Source organism: Seriola lalandi, unplaced genomic scaffold (genome assembly GCF_002814215.2).
Source record: "Seriola lalandi dorsalis isolate HSWRI2012SDOR001 ecotype SW California unplaced genomic scaffold, Sedor1 jcf7180002054044, whole genome shotgun sequence".
Taxonomy (NCBI): domain Eukaryota; kingdom Metazoa; phylum Chordata; class Actinopteri; order Carangiformes; family Carangidae; genus Seriola; species Seriola lalandi.
In genome coordinates, this window is record NW_019524597.1 from 184,836 (window position 1) to 207,822 (window position 22,987).

The following is a 22,987-nucleotide window of genomic DNA, read 5'->3' on the forward strand; positions in this document are numbered from 1 at the left end:
ACAGTAAATTTAAGAGCTCACCATCTTGACTGGCTCAGTCCTGAAGACAAATACAGTATTTAGCCTTTGCTGCCTCCAGCCGGAACCATAACACCTGACTCCCCTCGACAGAGAGCTGTGGAAACCAACCGATCATAAGCTGGCTGACAGCTCTGTCACTGTCACTGCCACAACGCTCCAATTTTACTAAGGAATCAGGATTTAAGGAAAATGAAAGAAGTAGCAGCGAAAGAAAGCTATGAGAAAAAAAAAAAAAAAGAACATTCGTTCCTTCATGGAAGGATGACTCCCCCTGGGTCAAACATGACGACAGAAATAGAAATATGCATTGTGTGGTGTGTTGCCAGCTCCTGTCAAAGCTGGACACGACGGAGGAGATCATTCTTCAGAGGTTGGAGAGTCTCTGGAGGGCCACGACAACAGTTGGTAACACAAACAGACATCACGGACAAATCCTCACTCCACCACTTTATGAATTATTGTAGTGTCTGAATATGTAGATTGAAGTAATAAATGTGTCAAAATATAAAAATGAATACATGTTTATGTTTTTCTTTTTATTATAGGTGATTAAAAATTTGATGGAACTAATAAAAAAATGTCCAGGGGCAGAGGTTTTCCAAGTCACAGACCGACTAAAGCGGAAGGAAAAAAAACATCCGAACAGTGAAACTTATTAGTGCCGGTTACATCTGATAAACGACAGAGAATGAAAGCACGGTTTGTGAATAAAGACGCTAAAGTTAAAAAAAGTACATGTGTTTGTATGTGAGGGTGTTAACGAGCCTTTAAGTTGTTTCTCTCTCTGCAGCAAACGGCCCCACAGTCCCCTCACTGCTCCATCTCGTAGTATACAACAAGTCTCTGTATCGTTCTCTGATGGGAGCAGAGAAAAACTTTAACTCCATCACTTGAGAGGAAATGGCAGCACCTGGTGCACAGCCCATGGTTCAGCTCCCCATCAATTCTCAGGACATATTCAATGAATTATGACACAGCCTCCTTCCCCATCTCTCATACACACACACACACACACACACACACACACACACACACACACACACACACACACACACACACACTCATACATCCACACAGACATTTGCTACTCCTTTAAGCTACCACCTCCTCTTCAGTCTCGGTGCCAAAGGAGGAATTAAAGTCAACCTAATAGGCCTTTCCAACTAAAACGAAAGGGACGGGAGGTGGAAAGCTGGAAATGAATGCCAAAAGTTCATCTTCACTATTAGGTCTTTCAGTCTAAATGAGTGAAGATAAATGATAGTTTGTACTGAGGCAGAGTGACGGACACAGGGAGGAGGAATGAGATTTAAAGAGCGAGTTAAAGACTGAGAGAAATAGAAAAAGAGGGAGAAAGTGACAGGTAGAGATGGTGAAAGAGGGAAAACCCTGGGCAGACAGACGGTGGCAGAGAAAGACAGTGAGACGGCTGACGGACTATCGGTAGTGCGATGTCTGTGGCGCAAGGATAATCTCGACGATGCAGATGATGATGGTGATGAAGAGGAGGATGGTTATTATGATGAAAACAATGTTGATGTGGCACTTGTAGTTCAACTTCTGCACCCAAGGGATTTCAGGCAGGCAGGCAGGCAGGCAAGCAGACAGCGGGTCCTGGGGGAATTCCAGCTCTCAGTGGGTGTCATTACCTGTCAGTCAGCATATCTCCCTCAACAGGCCTGGCCTACAGACAGAGCCACTGGCATGTAATTGTGTGGAAGGTCAAGGCAGACCAGCGGACGGTTTGATGAGTGGAAAAGGTGGGAAAGGTTAAGAAGGAGGAAGGAGAGAACAGATGTGGTGATGACAGGAAGAAAGAAGGAAGCTTTTATGAAAAAAGTTAGCGAGAGAGAATGAAACCAAATGTTTGTCACCTCCTGTGAAACTGTTAATAGAGACTGTACATACAGTCATAGCCTAAAGTAACATGGTGTCCTTTAGGAGTGAGCAATATGCATATAATGGTATGTTGTGACACATTTTTTATCTTCATCCAAAGCCCGCAGTTCCTGCGAGATCAATAATGTTGCCATTAATTGTTCAGCCCTAGTGTCCTGCATTTGATTGAACTGTAATAGCATTTGAAATCTGATGTGACCTCAGAGACACTAAAACAGTCTGCTGACCATAAAAGCCACGTGCAGCCTGAGAGGAGCCTTTGGCATATTGACATGGTAGTTTAATCTGCGGTAAACTGACCTTTATTATTCAGGACGATGCCTGACAGTTGATGACAGTGGCACTTCTTTCACAACAGTCTGATGGACCGACCTCAGACAAACCTCATTCATGGAAAGGTCAATGCAGATTCCAGTCCTGTGCAATACTGATGCATTCAAAGCTGCAACCACATAGGTAAACACCTGACCAAAATGAAAACTGATATTCACAGCAAAAAGTAAATGAGTGATAAAAGACAATCATCTGAGACTTTACGTTACAGTCTATGTTTGCTATCTACCATCCAGCTGTAGAAGAGGCGGTATCTCTCTGAACTCGTCGCGGATGGCTGAAGCACTTTTGCTCTTTGCTGCATCATCCTGTGGCACCTGATCAGTAAACTAAAATGAAAATTGAACTTGAATGTAATATTTCAGACACCGCTGGCAGAATTTTGTTTAAAATTTAGAAATTGCAAATAACTGCAGCACAGTGTTGTGGGCTGCAAATGAATGGCAATATCTCAAAATCAGAACTCAATTTATACAGACTACATATTCCGGCACTATAGTTATATGCTGATACTACAATGGGGCCATACTGTTCATACCTTCATGCTCAGCTATCAGACAGCATGTTGGCCAACAGAAGAGACCCCAGTGGCCGACAGATCCACAAGCAAAGGGTGCCACTGTTGACATTTGGACACGCCAGAGAAACTGGGCAACAATGATACTGCGGTAAAAAGAAAAAAAAAAAGGTTTACAAAGCTACAAAGCTGTAGGTTGACTCCATACATAACATGTCAACAGTGGTTTGACATAGGAAAAAGAGGCTTCTCTATAGAATGGAATGTGCCGGACTCAAAAAGCCGCACACGACTCCAGGTGAATAAAAGTTTTAAAGGGAAAGAAAATGGCAACACTGCGCCGTTCCCCCGTTATCTGTTATTACCACATAGCTGTTTCCTGAATCTGTGACAGCCTTTGATGTGACAGTCTGGGGGAAATGGACAGACATTCAGCCACTCCAATGGGTTGAGAGCACCCGAGGGGGCCAATGCTCATCCTGTCGCTTTAGGGCAATGCTACAGTATAATCCACCACATGAAAAGGACATTAGTAACCTTGCTCTCAATCACCCCCCCCCCCATCTTGCTCTGTCCCATTCTTTTCCTCTTTATTTCTTTTTCTCTCTCACACACACTGGCATGTAGTCATATGCTCACACTCTGAGCGATGGCCACGGCACATGAAGTATCGAATTTTTATCACCATTTCAACAGGGCAGGCAGGGACACAGCTAAAGTCATGGACTCTGCGAGTATCCATCACCCGAAGAGACAAAACCAAAGCTCCTTAGGCCCTTCAACAGTATCAGAACTGATATGTACTGGATATCCCCTGATACTAAAACCACAGTCATATTTCTCTTCCCCTCACCCTCTCTCGATCTCCTTTCCCTTTACGCGTTCAAGAAGAGAAAAAAAAAAGAAAAAGAAAAAGATGCTTCATGACCACATTTTTTTGCTCCTAATCTTCTCCGACCAACATGCATTAAGTTATTAAGTAAAAGTTCTTGAATGAAAACGCGACAGATATTTTTGAGGACCTTCAAATGAAAGATTCGGAAGAGAACGGGGTCGCATGGCTTGAATGAAATAAGAGAAATTAACTGAGATACTTATTTCCATAGAATTAAAATAGATCAACATTTAGTGATTTAACCAGCTAAAATACAATTCAAAAGAAAACGAGAATCAAATGAAAGATACAAGAGAAGAGGGGAACTGTAACTTAATTTATCCTTTTATAGACTATCTACATTCAGCATTAAGAAGCATCAGTCTGGATTAAGCTTGGTTTGAAAGACACATACTAGTGAGGCTGTGTTTGTCTCTGCAGTGAACGGAATGGTGTGAGAGACTCGAACTGGTCCTCGGGGAAACTCGGCTCTCCTCAAGAGACTTAAAGCACTTTTGAAAAGACTACACAGATAATAAGATGGAAGGGAACATGAAGACGTGTGGAGAAAAGGTGTGGAGAGATGCACAGAGGGAGGGAGAGCAAGACAAATCATTTGTGAGTGTTGGGGAGTTGAGAAGAGGCAGAATGTATCTGAGGGCATCCAAAGTTCTTGTAGCCAAGCCTAATAAAGCTCCAGGGAGAACAACCATGTACCTGTCAACCCGGTGACAAGTACAGTGTGTTGGTCTGTGCCTGCATACATATGTGTGTCGTCGTCATCATCCTCTCACAGCCACCGCTGTTCCCCCAGGGAGCTTGACCTCTCTTGTTCCTAGCCACAGCACCCTATACTTACTGTTTCTACGGTCTGGTTCTCCAACTGAGGGCCACTTTTGCCTCATTATACCTGCACCTAAACAGTGCATGGGACCCAGATGGCTAGTCAGGACCCTGGAGGCTACTGAATGCCACCACAGCACCTTTTTTTTTCTTGTTCACACACGCATGCGAAGAGGTGTGGGATGTTATCATGCAGACTACGGACCTCTAGAGGTTTTTTCCCAGTGAACAGAATAGGATGGTTAACAATGTAACTGGAAGACCCCGAGGGATCTGCCAGGGTGAGCACTGTGTGGTTAAGTTTGATGCTAAGAACACGCTCTGTTTGTGAATGGGTGTGTGTATGTATTTACATGTACCTCTGCTCCAGTGTATGTGAGCAAGAAGCAAAGAGGACAATATGCTTTTGTCATTGGGGTTGTAATAGAAGTATCCACATGGGATTCCCTTGCTGGAGCGTGTATCCAGCTGATAAGGTGACGGATCCGGGGACAGGACAGGGCAGGATACAGGTGAGCGGGAGTGGACGGTAATCCACGGCACTTCCCTACAGGACTGCACTCTGTGTAATCTGAGGTAAGGAGATAGGAGAAATACAAGAGGGACAATCATCCACTGACCCTGAGCAGTCAGGGAGCCGGTGATGGAGACTGCAGAAGCAAAAGAGGAAAGGAGAAAAAGCCACGCAAACACGCTTACATACACACTGACACCTGGAGACCTGTCAATTGATTCAGTGCAGAGCGAGTTAATAACACAGTCGGCTGCACAGCGAAAATAGCCTACCTGTCTGTACACAGTTAATAGACTGCCACGTTGCCCTAGAGTCCCAGTCCCAGTATGTTTCTGTGTTTAATTGTGCCTGTGCTTATCTTATCAACAATGTCCATTAAGGCCTGCCATGAAATTTGTCATTTCTCCACTACCTGTACCTTGTTAATCAATCTGATCCTCTGTTTCCCTACTTCCACCTCTACTCATGCATTTTTCTCCTCATTGGGTGTTTGATGACTAGATTATGTTATGACTCAAAGCACAATGCAATGGCCCATTTAATATAGATTTACATTTATATTTACATTTACATGAATGGGTGTTATCCTGTGTACTGTTCGACCATAATTATAATCACTGCCTCTGTCCCATATGGTTTTATTGTGAAAACAGAGCAAATCAAAATATTAGAATAGTTTCTATACATCAAAATAAGATGTCTTTCTTCAACTTCACTTTCATTAAATACATTATGATGTTAACTTGATTTACTTTGACTTATCATTGATTTATCATCATTGTAACAATGACCTCAGAGGTTTTTTAATTAATATGCAACTGCATATTCAGTGGACGCAATGTGTGTTTGGTGTTGCACAAAGCTACTGCTCTGAGTCCAAATAATCAGATGTAAATAAACTTCTGTAAATCGGATCACTGAACTGTTTTTAATGTTGTGAAGAGAAGAATAGACCCATGACAGCACTCCTGTGCATCAGCCAAAAATACCAAGCTAATTTAAATATTGTAACTGAAAAAGCAATCACACAGCTTGAGAACTGGTCAAAATCATTTTCATTGTTTTCATTGTTATCTATGAGCCTGTCTTTTTTTAGTCCAACTGTTTTTTCCTTTGTTTTTTATCTATTGTGCTTGCATCTCAGGTAATAAGAAAATATTGTCAACTGCTATCGAGCCATTTACTGCATGCCCTCATTTATGTTTCACTTATGTTAATGCTGTTTTACATAAAAGCAACCTCCACTCCTTTCCCCCCCCCTTCTTATTATCAATATCCCTACCTTCCCTTTCCTCTAACCTTCAACTCTTATTGCAACTTCAATGTGCTTCTTTAAATAGGACTTCTTTCATTATTGCTCAGCCATTTCCTTTTGTTAGTCTGTTTTCAGTTTGACCTTTTCTCATGTAACTGCACAAGAAAGACTTGAATGTTGTGAGTAGGCAACATTCACAGAGGCCTGATTAAATGAGGAGCGTTCAAACTACAACATGGCGGCAAAGGATCTTTTTTTTGGAAAGAAAGATGTTGTGTTGCCTTACAGCAGCTAGTTTATTTCTCATATCTCACCACCCCCATCCCTCTTGACTAAAATTCTGTCCCTTGATCTCATTTACCAGCCTGACCTGCATGAGCGGAATCACTAAAATATACCACATTGTGAAATACGCCACGCATTTTCTGTGGCAGCATCATTAGTGGTGAGCTTTGCTGTTGCCTGTGTCCTCACAACCAGATACATATCTGGTATGTAGCCTACCTGGAGCTGAGAACAAGCCAACTACAAGTCCCTCCCAGGGTTAGCTAGCCATTAGGCAAGCAGCCACCCCATGCCTCATGGAGAAGGGCCTGGTAAATTAACCATTAAAACATGGCAAAGAATTTCAAATAAAACAGCAGGCGATGCCACAGACATAAACACGGATACGAAGATGGATGAGGGCATATGTGCAGGTGAGTGCACACATCCCTGTTAACACACAGTCACAGGTAGCTGCATGAGCAAACATACACACATCTGTGTAGCCAGAGGTGGTGCTCAAGGCACGGGTGGCAGCTGCCGATGGCTGTGCCAACTGATTGTAATGGCAGCGGGCCTGGCGACAGCTGGGGAGGGGGGCTCTGAGGACTCGCCAAACTCTTCACTGAGAGTCATGATCAAAGATGTGGCATAATGGAGTGGGACTGGCAGAATGGGGTGTCAAGGGAGGAGTGTGTATATGAGCCATGCGAGAGGGGTCTCCATATGTGCATATGTGTGAGTGCGTGTGGATAATTTGCTCATGCACGTCTAAAATGGATGGATGAGATAAGAAAGGCGTTTGACACCGGGGCAAGGGCACCAAATCAGTGTGCAAATACACCACCTGGTTATGTGAGAGGCTGCTACTAGGACTGATGCATTGTAAGGTGTATATCTAAACATTTGTTGGTAAATGTTAAAGCCAGAAAGTAGTACATACTGACTCTTTTTATCCACATCATTTGTGTTTCCCTGCTCCCTCTTTCTTTTGACAGCAAGCTATACACACCAAAAAAAAAAATTTTTTGACCAAATACAGTAAATCACCAAAGAGAGTGGTGGGCTGATTTCTGCAAAGAATTTTGAGTGGTTAGTTTTGCTTCTTTTTCAATATTTCTAATCAAGTAAACAACATTACCCAGAAGACTGTTTTGCTATTTTGTGTTGTCATGTTGTTGGGGCCAACACCCTTTTCTGAAGCCTTAAAGTCGCCTGAAGACACTGTAAAACATTATAGAAAAATGGCCTTGGCACATCAATAATTGAATGAATCCTGTATTTATTAAATAGCAAGCCTTAGCTTGTGAAGTTTGTCGACTCAAATATCTGTTTTGAAAATAGTAGTATTTTAGAGATTTTAGAAGTGCACTTTTTCAATAACTTATCTTTGTACTGTCATGTTGTCTTTCCATTAAAAAAAAAAGAAAAATTGTGTGTTTTGTCTGGATATCAGATGTGGAATTGAAAATTATGTCAAGGATTAACACTTTTCAAATGATAGTATTTAAATTACACATTTCAGTTTGTGGCAGCACTGCCAGAAAATATTGGACATTGGCCCAACAATGGTTTTTACACTGCCCAGGACACCTAGGTGGCCCAGGGATTACAGACCTCTCCCACCTTCACAAGACCCTGAGAGGGATTATGTCCCTGTTGTTGCACTATCTTGGATTTCTACTACTTGGTCAGTGGTGGTGTAGAGGCGGCTCGGACCCAGGGGGATACAGTGAACCTTTATGAAGCTCATAGCTGTCAGGTGAAAAGCAGCAGCTGGTGACTCCACATGTATTGGAGGAGACACTTGACGGTCTTTACCCTCTGCAGGTCAACAGTGACAAGCACCGCAGTGCAAGAGGAACGGGCTAATCTGAATTGGGAGAACAAAAAAAAAAAAGGGGAAAAGCTGAGGAAAAAAAAAAAAAATCAATAGGGGGAAAGGGATTTACACTTTACAGACAAAGAATACAAATTTCCATCTGCTCTGACTCACAGCCCTCAGAGACTAAAGTGAGACAAAGACACCAGGAGCGAAAAAAACAACTGCTATGATCGGTCAATGAAGCCTTCTGGCCAATATCAGCCATTACTGCTGTTTTCCTGCTGTAATCGACCAAATCCCATACAAACTGTCTGTGATGATCCAAGCTCACACCCATTAGCTTCAGCATAGCTGCCATCAATCTCAGCTATAGAGCCGTAGATGCTTCTCTGCCTGCATGAAGACTTGCTTCTCTCTTGTACTGCAAGGACAATGAGTACATGTGCTGCAAGAGTGTGTGTGTGTGTGTGTGTGTGTGTGTGTGTGAGAAGCTTCTTATCTGGAATGAATTGGACAGGGACAGTTTCCTGTAATGGCAGTTATTTGTGATCTTCTTTACCCCCTAGCAACAGCGCTGGAGGGAGGACAAAGAGAAAGATATGGTCTTGGTTGTGTGTGAGTGGTTGTGTGAGCAAAGCATGATGGGACGTCCATGATCTTTTGTTCTGAATTATGCTCAGTTTGACCGGTTTCTGACACTTTCATCTGTCCAAAATTATCATCAAAATCACACATAATCATCCTGCCCTCCTACTCTCCAAGCACTATTAAGTAGAGTACTATCATTACTTCCCATTTTATAGGTGTCATTACACAGATGCAAAGGGAAAAAAAAGTATTGTGCGTGGCCAGGGAAAAAAATATGTAAAAATGGTTCAAGGTTCAAATCTGATTGCTTTTGTAGTTAAACAGCACCAGCAATCTACACAGGCTATGAAACAGTCTATTTACAAGACAACATACAAACAAGGTGTCTGTCATTTCTCCATTCAAAAAATCTGACTGGTTATAACTGGTGGGACATTTTCTTTCTTCGTTCAAGTTCAAGTTCAATATATTCCCCCATTCATACATAAATGTTGTCTTGTTACCCTTCAGTACACTTTATTCTGAGTAAGTTATTAAAGTTTATGTATACAGCACTTTTCACAGACATGAGTCACAAGTGGTTTGCAGAGCCATAAACAGTTAAAATCAGTCAAAATGAAAAAAAAAATAGAAAACCCACAACAAAGGAATACAATACAGTCTCAGGTAAAAGAAACCGATCCTGTTTAAACAGATATATCTTTAAATGCCTTTAAACGACTTCAATCGGCAAACCTTTGAGATGCAGGCAGAGCATTCAACAACTTATGTGCTGCGGCCTCAAAAGCCGTATCACCACAAGTCTTTAATTTTATTGTAGGAGGGATGATTTTTATGGTAATGACAAGATGTGAAAATGAAACCATTGTACCATTGTACCCTTCTTGAAAGGCAGGCAGTAAATTAATAATACGGGGATGAGGCTCTGCTTTTCATGAGCAATGTTGTGGCCATGAGGTGTATGTACAGAACATATTGTGACAGCTGCTGCAGCCATCTGAGCATAAAGACCTTGTCACTGCAGCAAAGTGACAAGCAGCTAAGTGAGAGGACATTAGGAAAGTTAAAGTTTAATAGCAGCATAGTCGAAAAATATCCAGAGAGAGAGAGAGAGAGAGAGAGAGAAAGCGAGAGAGAGGGACAGGAAGTACCGCTCCCTGTGAACGCTTACATACTGTATATGCATGAGCCAGTCTATGCATGCGTGTGTACCTGGGACTGATGTTGTGTTGTTCTGCCCTAATCAAAACCCAGTCAACAAAAGCTGTTTTCCCCTGCTAGCTGCCAAGAGATAATAGCTTCGCACAGGAGGAAAAGCAGAACATTTTCAGCATTTACAGCTACATTTTCATGTATCAAGGCAGAAGTGCAAGCACTGGCAGAAGTTCATGGAACCTGCACGGCTGGCTGTGGCAACAAATATTTAGTGATTTTTAAAAAAATTTTTTTTGGGGATGAAAGGCTTTAGTACAGCAGCGGTGCACACGAGCTGCAGGTGTAAAATGGTTTAGAACAGAGGGAATGAATTACAATAAGTGTTTGGTTGGCATCAATCATAACTAATCAAATCATCTCCTCTAATTCCTTTTAAAAGCAGGGCTCTCTCCACAATGCACTGACTGTAATGGATGAGGAGAGTCAAGAGCCGCTGCACAAAAACAGCTACTGCAAAGAGGAAATTGATGTCCTTGTCTGGGAGATGCAGCGCTGTAAGGTGCAAATGTGGGGTGAATAAAAATTAACAGTGGAAAAACTTTGCTGCTTTTTCCTGTAGAAAATGCAGGGCAAAGTATTAAGCGCTAGTTATTATAGATTTAAAAAATTTTTTTTAGCATGCAGCAGAAAAAGAACGATAGCTCACTGATGTCAGTAGGTACCTAAACATGCAGGCCTCAAAAAGTAATCACAGGGATCTCCAATTGGATTGTGACTTTTATAAGGAGCCACAATAAAAAGGACATGCCCTGGCAGTGGCATTCGAGACCACTTGTAAGCGATCCAGCTATGTGTTGCTGAGGCAAGTGAAAAGGGAGTTGGATGAAAGTGGGATGAAATGAACGCAAGGAGTGATCATATCCATCTCATGTTGAGATAAAATGTCATATCTATGTTTTTCATCTGGAAAAACAGGAATGAATCAAACGTTCTGACCTGCTGGTTAAATGTGCCACCCGAGTTTCTGGGGTAAAATGTGACAGATGATGAAAGAGAAGCCATGCTTTCCTTCATCTTTGGGATCAAAAAAAAAACCCTTTGCAGCCAAATTATTGATACATTATTAATTCTACACATAAATCATGTCACTTGCTATTTTGTTGACATTTTAAAGGATAAGTTTGTATTTTTTTTCAAGCCTCTCTTAAAACAATCAGGTGTCCATCTGAACACTGAAACTGGTTTTACTTGCTGTAATCTCTACAGCCGTTCGTACTGGCCTTTATAAAAATCTATTCCTAATGCACTTCCAATGTAAGTGTTGGAGGACAAACGGAAGGCATCAGCATAAAACTGTTTAACTCTACATGTGCATGTGTATCCTTTAAGGCTTAGAAACATGGATGAGTGGATATCTGTAAAAGAGTAGATACAACCTGACTGGCATTGGGGTTTTCTCTCAGATAGATCCAGTGGAAGGGCGCACCACAAAGGCTTTGGTTCAGGTTGAAAAAAATGAAATTTTTCTTTTGCTTTTGATAATACACTATGTAACAGTCACACACTCTGCCTCAAACAATGTTTCTGGTGAGATATTTTTGTGCAGTATCAAACACGCTTAGTAAGCACGGACACCAGAGCAAACATTTATAATATTGTGAGTTTCTGAGAATATGATACATTTTAATTAGAGACGAAAAATAAAAAATTTGCACTGTGGGAACAAACTGGAATACCTACAATAATGCAGATACCCTTTATAGGACTTTGTTGAAACTCAGAATCCCTTCCTGACTTATTTAGATGGTGATCATATGAAATGTTAACAGTTTATATTAGCCCGGGTACATTTACTAGAACATTTTCTTTTTTCAGTGGTTAGCTCAAAGGGAGGTTTTTTTTTTTTACTTTTTTTTTGTTGTTGCTGTTTTTGTTTTGTCTTGTGTATTTTTTCATGTCTTCTTTTGTCTAATTTTGTCTGTAGAAAATATGTTGTGTTGCTCGTTATATCGGCTATGCCTTTGTAAACTAGATGTTGCATGTCTTGCCTCACAACTACTGTAATACGAACAAAAAATATTGAAACAATGACGTTACACCATGTAGATGGGGAGAGACAGCACCACACAATAAAAAATCCTTCGCCACGTCTTAACTTTCACAAGCAGCATTTGTTGTAGTGCTATTGAACATGACTTCATTTAATTATGCACATATCCTATCATATCTACTGTGCTTGTCTCACTGATACTGAATGTACTGTGCACACTGCAGATCACACTGCTTCAACCATTCAGTGTAAAAAATTCATACGCAGCCATATGTAATATTGAATGGATGATCAGTAAGCTATAGGTTAATAAGAATACTGTTACTTTTCCACATGAGCGTTTGAATGAACATGAGCGCTCATTCCATGATGTACAATGTCCTGGTTATGACCTTCACTCTACAGCTGCAAAGGACTGTAAAAGCATACGGCGATACTGTTCGTGATCTCACACTATTTTATATGATTTATGCTCATGCCTTCCATCTCAGCATGTGGCAAGCTCCATTACATATCCATAAACATCACCCTGCAGCTTTTAATTAGTTGTTGATAATTTAAGAACCAATGTTTTCATGTTTGCGTGTGGCTGAGGATTGTGGCATAGCATTTTCCATGAGTGCATATAAAATATGTGCACATGTGCATAGGCAAATGAGTAAACATTCATTTGAATTTGTCTTTAGAAATCCCAGCGCGGATACATTAATTCGAGAGAGTCTGTTTTGTGTGTCCGTGTGTGATTTAAAAGTACACACACTCCACATGCCTGTGCACTGTGACTTGATCAGATATACTGAATAATTTATGTGGTAAGCTCAGGAGCAAAGCAGTGTGCATAATTGCATAACATCACTCCTATCTGCCATTCTTGCTATTAACTAAACGATTGGTCCCAGCACCTGCCCTGGTAATTAAAACCTCAGAGATTAATCATAAACTCTACCCCTTTTCAGTCCACGCCTGAGGTTGAGATTTGCCTCCCCGTGTATCCAAATCACATTATTTTCTCCCTAAAAAATCCCAAACACACATTTTCAAATTAGGTGTCTGGCTTTTGAGGAAACATATCTCGTAACAAAGAACATGGTTGCCTCCAGGCACACACACTGTTCTGTAATTAAGCTCCCTTTTCTTTCAGATATGTCCTCATTACCTTTGCTGGCGTCTGAGTGAAACAGAGAGCGCTGGGCAGTTGGCTCTTGTAACAGGTGGTCAGCTAAAAAGGGGCTTAGCTCAGGGCTGCCCTGTAGCTTCAGGTCTGTGAGTACACATGTCTGATTGTCATTAACCTAATGACTCACAAAGCACATGGTTGAGTAATTAAAAGCAGGGAGATTAATCATGAAGTCTCCTCACGTGGCTCCTCAGCTGGACATCAGTCTTTGTTTTCGCCTCCATTCATGAGGAACGTGTGAAAGATTCACTGCAGAGGAACTAAGGTTACAATTCAAAGGATATTTCAAAGCAAAGCAGGGTACTTCCCTCACAGTTATTTATTCCCCTTCCCTCCCAGCATGCTGTCTTCTCTGCTCCCTTTGCTCTTCCAGTAACAGTAAGTTAAATGAGTTCATAGGTGCCGACTGAAGTCAGAGTGTATGAGGGCAGAATGAACCTGACTGGAGGCAAGGGCACGATGATTCAACCATGGTGGTTCTAGCAGCCTGCCCAAAGAAGTCACTGTGAGTATAAATGGGGTTGAGCCCAGGGAATTGACAGTATGGCGCTCCTGACTTGTGGGTATTAGCTCAGCAGGGCTAATTATGCTATTAGACTCCACCTGTGGGCTTTAATTTCACTGATCCAGCCTACAGGTCCTGAGCGCCTCGACACCCATACAGTACATATGTGTAAGCGCATACATTACCCGTCAAAAGTTTTACAATGCCACCGTTTTTTCCAGTTCTTATTGAAATCTAAGCAGTCTAAGTCCGGTGAATAACCTTAAATGGTATAAAGCTAAGTGGTAAACTGCTCAAGGAAAAAAAAAAGTTTGGTCACAAAAACCTGAAAAATCATGTACATTTCATAGAAAACAGGCTTTTTTCTGGGATTAAGAAATTTGTTAATTTAAAGCTTTCATGCAGCAGTGGAAGTAAATGAAGCCTTGCTAATTCAAACAATTCTTGCAGGTGCCCCAACTTTTGTTTGTTATTTACAAACCCTCTTTCTGCATTAAACACAGTGTTGGAACAGACTGCATTATTAGAGCAATACTGCACTGCAGGAAGTAGCAGTGTGTCTTGGTGTCAGAATGGTGAAAAAAACGCCGGTAACAGAGAAAAACACACTGGTTGGTCAGGGCTTCATCCTACAACAGGATAATGACCCAAAACATTATAAGAAAAGAACCAGATGTTGGCTTCATATGATGGAAGAGCACCACTGGATGAACTGGACAGAAAGTAAAGCAAACTATGATTGCAACACATTTGTGGGAACTTCTTCACCAGTGCTGAGACAAACTGTCCGAACATACTATCTGAGCATGAGCTTTGTATAATAAATAATTCGATAATAAATCTTTTTTTGAAAACAGAGTATCAAAACAGAGTGAAAAGTAGAAAATCACAGATCAGATCAGATCAGATCACACAACCACAAAGACTAATATGGTTTTGTGTGTGATCTACCGCTACAAGTTGTTTGTGGTTCTTGGTAGTACATGCAAATTCATATTCATCAGGACTTCCCCTGTGGCTACAACTTACAGAGGACAAGTGTATGTAGTTCTTCTATATTTCCTAAACAAAGGTCCCTTGCACTGAGGATCACTACATCACGCTCGGCGCGTTCCGCCTTCCTTACATCTATCTCAGAACAAACTGTGTGCCACCCTAACTAACAGCTCCGGTGATGCCTGGTCTTGGGAGGCTGAGTAAAGATGGTGCCGACACGGACTCGGGCTGCTGAGAAAGTGGAGCCAATTGAATTTAGCCCACCGAGAATCCTCTATCGTGTTCTCCCACTGAGTGTGGAAAAGGGAGTAAAGAGGCAAAGAAGGATTTGACTGACTTCTTCCTGCAGAGCTAGTCTGGTTGCTGCTCCCACAGTACTCAGGGATGCTATGTAACTGTTTTTGGGAGTAAGGTAAAGAAATCTGAATGTTTTGTGTTTAACAAGCCTCAGGCTGGATCTTGTGCAGTGTGTGTGTGTGTGTGTGTGTGTGTGTGTGTGTGTGTGTGTTTGTGAGTACAGCAGCAGGTTGCATACTATACAGTGCGCAAGCCCCAGTATTTAGTTTTGATACCGTTAGGTGTTGACTTAATGAGGTGTCAAATTCTAACTACAGATCATTTCCATAAATCAGCTGATTGTCAGCTGATGACTGAACTAATGAAGACTTCATTAAGTTCATAGTTAATTAACAGGCTGTTATTTGTCAGATGTTGCAGCATCTGATACAATGTTGACATGCTGCTATAAAAAATCAAGCTGATTTCTCAAGGTGCTATGATAATATTGTTTTGTCAGAACTACAAAATAGAAGTTAACAACCAAAAAATAATCAAATTTTGACTTATCTGCTGGATAAAAAAGAGAAGTCAGAACTACTTCCTGTTGTGTGGATATGGCAAACTACAGCTGAGCCATGTAATATATTATTATCATAAACAATGTTGACAATGTCCTAGTGTGACATTTAGTATGAAAGAAATCAATGCACTTTACCCTTTTGTACTAACAGAAATTACAATGTGTACCAGTGAATGTCAAGAAAAAAAAGTGACAGTAAAATGCTGCTGTACTGCCAATGAAAACTTCTAACTAACCCATAAATTTAAACAATTAAAAAATGTTTAACCAAGACTATCTTAGGCTGTATTTGCACTAAAAGATGATAAAGAAGCCATCACACCAGCTTCTGTATCTCTGACAGCTGTTGGGCTTCGTTTTCTCTCTTGTGCATTGTATTGATGGAAAATGATGGAAAATGATGACTATAAACACCTCACTCAAAAACAGAGCAATTTCAGTATTATGTGCTAACATTCTGATTTCTGCTTCAAGGCGTGGGAAATGTGACAGTCGTTTAAATGCCAGGGTTGTGGTGGGTATTTCCATTATATGCTGGTAGACTCACAAGACCCTGACATGACATGCTTAAAGTAAACATGTCACACAAAACAGAGTATGGCTCAGGTTGCTATGGCTGCAGGTCAACCATGGAACATTGTAACATTACTGTTATCATTGTCTCAGAAGAGTTTTAACAAACCAACCAGTCAACACAAGAATCTGAGTGGTCAGTTTTTCTTTACTGAAGTGTGCTTAAACTTGATGGAGCATAAATGTGAGAGATTGCACTTTCTGGCTCTACTGCACCGTATCCATGGTCATAAGCTTTGGGAAATGACAACAGGAAAGAGATCATGGATACAGAAGGCAAAAAATGATATTATATATAGTTCATTCCATGTGGTACAGTGTGAAGTTAAGCAATTTGGGATGACCGTAGTATGAAACTATTGATTCTTCAGACCCAGGACATGCTGCAGGGATTATTATCTCCCAGCTGGCCTGTGAGCACTTGAGGATCACTGAGACAGCTGGAGGAAGTTGCTGAGGAAAATAATGTTAAAAAAAGCTTCTTTGCATATCCTGTTGCCACTGTGACCCTGACTGGAGAATAAATGAATGAATGAGCAAATAAAACCAACAAGCATAGACAACCTGGCTCTTGACTTCCATCCATAAAGACCCAATAATAATAATAAAAGTGATTATTCACACTGTCAGTGGCAGTGAGATATCTGTTTCAATACATTCCCCTGTCACCCTTCGCATAACTCATTTCAAGTAAAGTATTGTATATTGACAATTAATACATGTCTTGAAATTAGATTCAATGATAATCAATGGAACAAACTACATGTGTATAGATTGAATATCAGAATAACATGCACACAGTTAAAACAGACACTAATGATCCATATATAAATATTTTGCAACCTCAAAGGCTTTTGAACACTGTCTCTCTATAAAAGCTCAAGAAATGATTTATATTATTCATGTTTTTTTTCTTTTTACAAAGGCTGCTATGGGAAAACGCAGACAGCAGTTTTCTTCTTAAACACAGGTTGAAGCAACATGAAAAAAACATTTAAAGTACATTTTATTTGTCTGTTCAAGGGCATTGTAATGCAACACAAAACAAGACCACAGAAGTTTTTGCCACCCCAAATCCATTATGAACGACAAAAATGCTGGTGCTGGTGATATTGTGTGCAGCTTACAACAGATTTCCATAACAATCAATATTAATCCTTACTCTCTGGTTAAAGAGGGACCACACATGCTCTAAAAATTAAATCCGAAGCACGCTCTCTTGCAGTATCACACACACATTTAAAGTGAGCTAAAGGATATCTGTTGAGGGAATTCCTCAGTAGTTGAGTGAGCCAACACCCAGTGGGTGCCAACAACTAAATTTGGTGTTGGTCTCATAGCAGGAGGCCTTCCCTGTGGTGAAGCCCATTGCTAGGAAACATTTTGAGAGCTTATGAGAGTTAAGAGAACCTGATGTGTCTGTCTGGACGCATCTTCTAATTGTCTGTCACTGATTAATACAATTTATCAAGAGTCACTTCACTGGAATTTCTTGTTGGTCGTGCTAAGGAGACACTGAAATATACCGATGGTGAACACATTTTCATAGTGATCACTTTGCATTATTTTAATCTGCTCCTACAAATTGTCTTACGAAGTTCATTTCAATAGGGGGCTATGAGACAGAAAAGCAATGCACCTCCTGTAAAGCCTTCTACTGCCTTTGATTTACAGATAGCAGATAATTGGCTTTTATATACTGATGCTGAACTACACAGAGGCAGAGTGTATGTGTGTGTGTGTGTGTGTGTGTGTGTGTGTGTGTGTGTGTGTGTGTGTGTGTGTGTGTGGCGTTTATGGAGTGGAGGGCGAGGGCTCTGCGGTGTAAGACAAAGTTGGCTATGTTGATGAATTTAGCTCTAATGAAGGATCATGTGTTTTTTTCCGAGACTTTCGCTCCCTGAATTAACAGAAACAGACATCAGCTTATAGCAGTGATTATGCGAATCTGGAAGATGATTTCTCAGAGTTAGCATAAGCGGCAGCTTGTTGACGAGACGCTCTTTCACTTAACTAATGAGGGAATACCACCCACAACAACAACCTGCACCATATGGTTGTGAACAGGGATTTTCATGTAATATTGTGCACTATCTCTTATGTTTAAATGTTTTACCTATATACTGCAGCCCCATGTCTGAAGAGATCTTCTAAACAACAGGTTCTTCCATTATGGTATTTTGTGAATTGATTTTACATTACGTACTGTGTTTGACATTTTATGTGTTTTTCTCTTTGATCTCATCTACTGAATTATGCTGCTCATGATTAATTAAAGCTCGTTTGTCTGTGGTGTTTGAGAAGCAAAACTGAAGCTAATTCAGTTATTTATACTTTCTCAGGTCAACACCTCCGCAATTAATCTTTCATTACAACAGCTTCTAACAACATGGCAACTTACAGATTGTTCCACTGTTGCAACGCACCCATCTTCCCGTCTTTCCTTCATGTCATAAGATGGCATGTAGACCTAGCATGCATGCCATCATCTGGCTGAACTAATTTGCAAATTTAAGTCCATTTTATTCCACGGATTTGCAAACAACAAAGCAGAGACAAAGAGAAGTTTCTCAGTTCACCTACGCTAAGCTTGCTGCTGGCTGCTGGCTGGTCCTGGCGGGGAATGTGGCAGGGGTGGGAGGTTGTTTTTGGCCCTGATACATTCAGAGAAGGCCAGACAGTGACATTATGCCAGCCAGGCAGGACTCAAGGGACAGCCATGTTAAATACCATCTCCTGGAGAGCAAATGGCAGGGAGTTTGTGGTGGTGTTTGGGGGTATGTGTTTGTTTGCGTGCCTTAGTGTGCTTTGAAATGTGTGTGTGCCTGTGTTTGTGATTGTGCATATCCATGCCCTGTACTGCACACACACACACACACACACACACACACACACACACACACACACACACAAATAGAGCACACACAAACGCATACTGAAAGTACACTGGCAAAGAGACTGGTTCTGTGCACAGATGACATTAGAATTATCAGACCAAGCGCCTAATTATCCATCAATGATGCAACATGACTGAGATAAATATAAACCACCACCGCTGTGAAGGTGCTTTTATATAATCAGGTGGAGGGTGGTAAAGGATCCAGACAGAAAGCAGAGACCTGGGGCTGTTAGTCCACAGAAAAAAATAATTTGTTCTTGGTCGTGACTGTTGTTACCATAAACTCTGAAGCTGTGTTTTCAAAGTACAGAAGATTGTGTGGGGCATCATATGCCAAACCACCAAACACATTCTGCAAACCGTGGCTGTGCTGTAGCAGAGCTGTGAGACAGGGAGCAGACAGCAGAGGAAACAAACAAAAAAAAAAACGTCTTGTTCAAAAATAAGAAATGTTGATACTGTTCAAAGATGACAGTTTGAACTAACGCTGAGTTTTGTCAAGGTTTAAAACACTGGGAGGATAAAAAGACTTATTGCTCTCACACAGAAGGAAAGAAGAGGAGGGGAAGATCAGAGAGATGCTGCATTAAAGTTCCAATATGCATTTATGAGCTTGTAAAACTGGGACTTGTTCTCAGTTAAAGTAAACAATTTTTTTCATCACTACTGGAACTTATTTTTCCAGAAAATGCGCATTGTAGTTTTGTCACATTGAGAACAGAATCCATCACAGCAGAAGAGACTAGTTTTCACAAAGGCAAACTATTCGTTTTATATATTTATTATTTTATCCTTTGTTTTCTATAATTAAAACTTCACTTCTGCTCTGCATCAAGAAATCTTCACATTTTTAACGCACTGTTTGGGTTTGCTTAATGGTTACAATAATCACATGGGGATTTGTAACTGCTTTTGTGTCATTAACTTCCACCCTTTTCCCCCGATGAGAAATCTCACTCTCAGCTGTTTCTGAAAGTTGACAACCGTGATATAAATTTAAAGCCAGCCACTGAGAGACAACGATGGGAGAATCAATCTCATTATCAATCTCTATCCTTACCTCTATACATAGACACATACACACACACACACGCACACACACACACACACACACACACACACACACACACACACACACACACAGTTTTCCCACCTGAGACGAGGGGTCTATGCATAAATGAAGAGACAGTCAGTCAAACTTTTGGGAGACGGGGAGCTCGTGACAGCGAGTCAGAGACCTGCTGACTGTAAGAGAATATTAACAAGAAGGAACAACTCCCATTGGTTCTCAGCAGACTCTGCCAGGTTATGAGACTTTTGAACCATGCTCTCTAAGATGCAAAGTACAGTCAGTCTCAACCTTGGTCCACCGATCTGCCACTATTTCCAGAAGCAGAATATCACTGTGGTTTCTGCCTGACTTTGTGTCCGTCACTGTATGAAATGTTTCAGCTGCTTGCATAATAAAGGCAGGCATTCATTTAGCCCCAAATTATACTGATCATACTGTATTTAAAACGGCCCAGTGATCATACTCAACTTACAATCCTGATATATGATACAATGGTATATTGTGGCAGTGAAACTGACTTTCAGCATACTGATTTTTGAACATGTGGGCTAAAGATAATATATTAAGGCAATTGTTATGATTAAAAGAGTCAGTTTAGGGGTAGTAATGCGGTTAGTCTGAGATCATGGTTATGGTTACATATTCAACGAGTTGGCAACAAATTGCGCTACTGGTAAAAATTATTAATCTCTATTAGACTTTTGAGAAAAAAGTGTTGTTATAATTAACAGTTCTGTGATAATATATGGTAAAAAAAAAAAAAAAGACAGGAAGATTAATTACATGAGAGTGAAACATGAAAACCTTACAGCTAATTAAAGAAAAAAGTGACTTACAGAGAACTCTACTTATCAGCTGACCTATCATATCCAAACCACACGGTCTTCTGATGGAAACTTGTATTAAATATTTTGCATTTCCATGTTCAGTAAGAGTCTGTCAGATAACCGAATGTTTCAAGCTAATTATGGTTTAATTTTCAGTCAAAGCTGTACCACTGTCTACGAATGAACATGCACTAAAACGTACAGTATGTACAGTACATTATTAAACTTCTCCATCCCGCCATTCTGAGTTATAATAAACAGGTAGGTTTTTTTCTTAAATTCCCAAACTGACTGGGTGTTATCAATGTCTATTGTAGCATAGCCTAAAATGATAAAACTCTACACAAACAGATAGTTCATGAATTTCTCTCTGCAACACTGCTTGGAACAAATGAGGATCATTTATTGTCTCAGCTTGGCCGAGAGTATTTCCGAGCCACTTGGTGCTGTGACTTTCTTTTAGCCTGTTGATACCTAAAGCCATATGTGACAGGGGAAATGTCGCTATTTCTCAACACTTTGATTGAATTTCTTCAGCCAATTTTCCCCTGACAGCCCGTGAAGTTCGACTGTTCTTTGAATTGGAGCTGACATTTCAATAGTAATTACATTCAAACTCAAACTTGATAATTAAAAATTGAAATTTATTCATTTAGTTAATATGAATGAGAAAATCCTTTTATCCATATGAATTTCCTGCAAGTGAGAGTCGTAATGTCTCTGAACCAATAAGAAAGAAGACTTCCAGGGTCAACATGTGTAGGCAGTAAGTTTTGTGCATTATTGCGGTTTATTCTTGCGATTTACCTATTCTGAAGGAGAGCGGGCCACCAGAGGTGCTTCTCACCCACATGGCTAAGAAGAGCAGAAGCGCCCAGGCTGTGAGCATCTTCTTTGACTCCTCATGGGTCCTGCCCCGGGGGTGCCCCTGTCACAGCCACCTGAAAAACATACAAAGGAGAGCACACCGTTTATACATCAACCAACATCAAGAGGGACACACGTAAGCCAAAACTGTGCAGCATACTGATAAACCTACAGACACACAGCACTCTCTCTCTCTCTCTCTCCTTTGCTCTGTCTATCTGTCTCTCTTGTTGCATGCTGGGAGTCTGTTAGTGTGAGAGTGTGAAACTGCTGCTAAGTGAATGTGAGGCCCACGGGACTTTTGACGACTTTTCTTCCCTCATTTCAGTTTTTTTCTGTATTACTGGGCCAGGGCGAATCTGCTTCCTGTTGTTCACTTGTTTGTGTGAGAGATGGAAAGATGTTAATCTCCGAGGCATCCCCTTAGTCTCTCCTGCATGGAGCTGAAACGCAAATAATATGACTTCTGAATTGCATTATTGCAATTGCAGTAACATATTGCTAGTGTGCTGTATTTGGACCAGAAAAGTTGCCCAGATTAAAGTCTTGAAGCTAGACTTTATTTTAAATCCTTGCATTGAACTTGAGTCAATTACCAAGCCTTCCCTCTCTTCATCTGTTTCTTATCTTGCTTAAGGGTGCTTCAGTAGTGGTAATTTGGGAGTGGCAAGCATTACTCTCACACTTCTACCCAGATTTATGCTGGCAGTGCAGGGATCAAAGTGGTAACTTTCCAGTCACAAGCTGCTTATCCAACTTTTAGGCCTCCATTGTCCTAGAGTGTATATTGAGATATAAAAACAAGGCTGCTGCTTGCTGCGTCCATACTCTGAAGCATGGTGTCCTCTGTGCCCTGTTTTTCCAGGTGCCTCTCCTCTGTTCAGCAGCATCAGTGTCTGATCTACTGCTGTGGGTTATTCAGTAATGTTGATGGGTCATTGTTTTGACTTTTTTTTTTATCCCACCCTTTATTTCACCTGTTTCATTCTTTCCATCTGAGTAAATCAATGTGACAGCAGCCTCTCTTTCACTCAGGTGGAGGATTGTAAGAAAGCAGCCCCCCCCCCCCCCCCC

General features: G+C 40.9%; 1 protein-coding gene across 1 annotated transcript in view; it reads right to left on the bottom strand.

The window, feature by feature from the left end:
- Positions 1-22,987, bottom strand: part of grik4 (glutamate receptor, ionotropic, kainate 4) — a 273,439-nt gene that overhangs the window by 126,786 nt on the left and 123,666 nt on the right. Inside the window, exon 4 of the mRNA XM_023402955.2 lies at positions 21,854-21,987. Within this exon, the coding sequence (XP_023258723.1) occupies positions 21,854-21,935 (82 nt within the window). The 5' untranslated portion in view covers positions 21,936-21,987. The remainder of the gene's footprint in view (positions 1-21,853; positions 21,988-22,987) is intronic.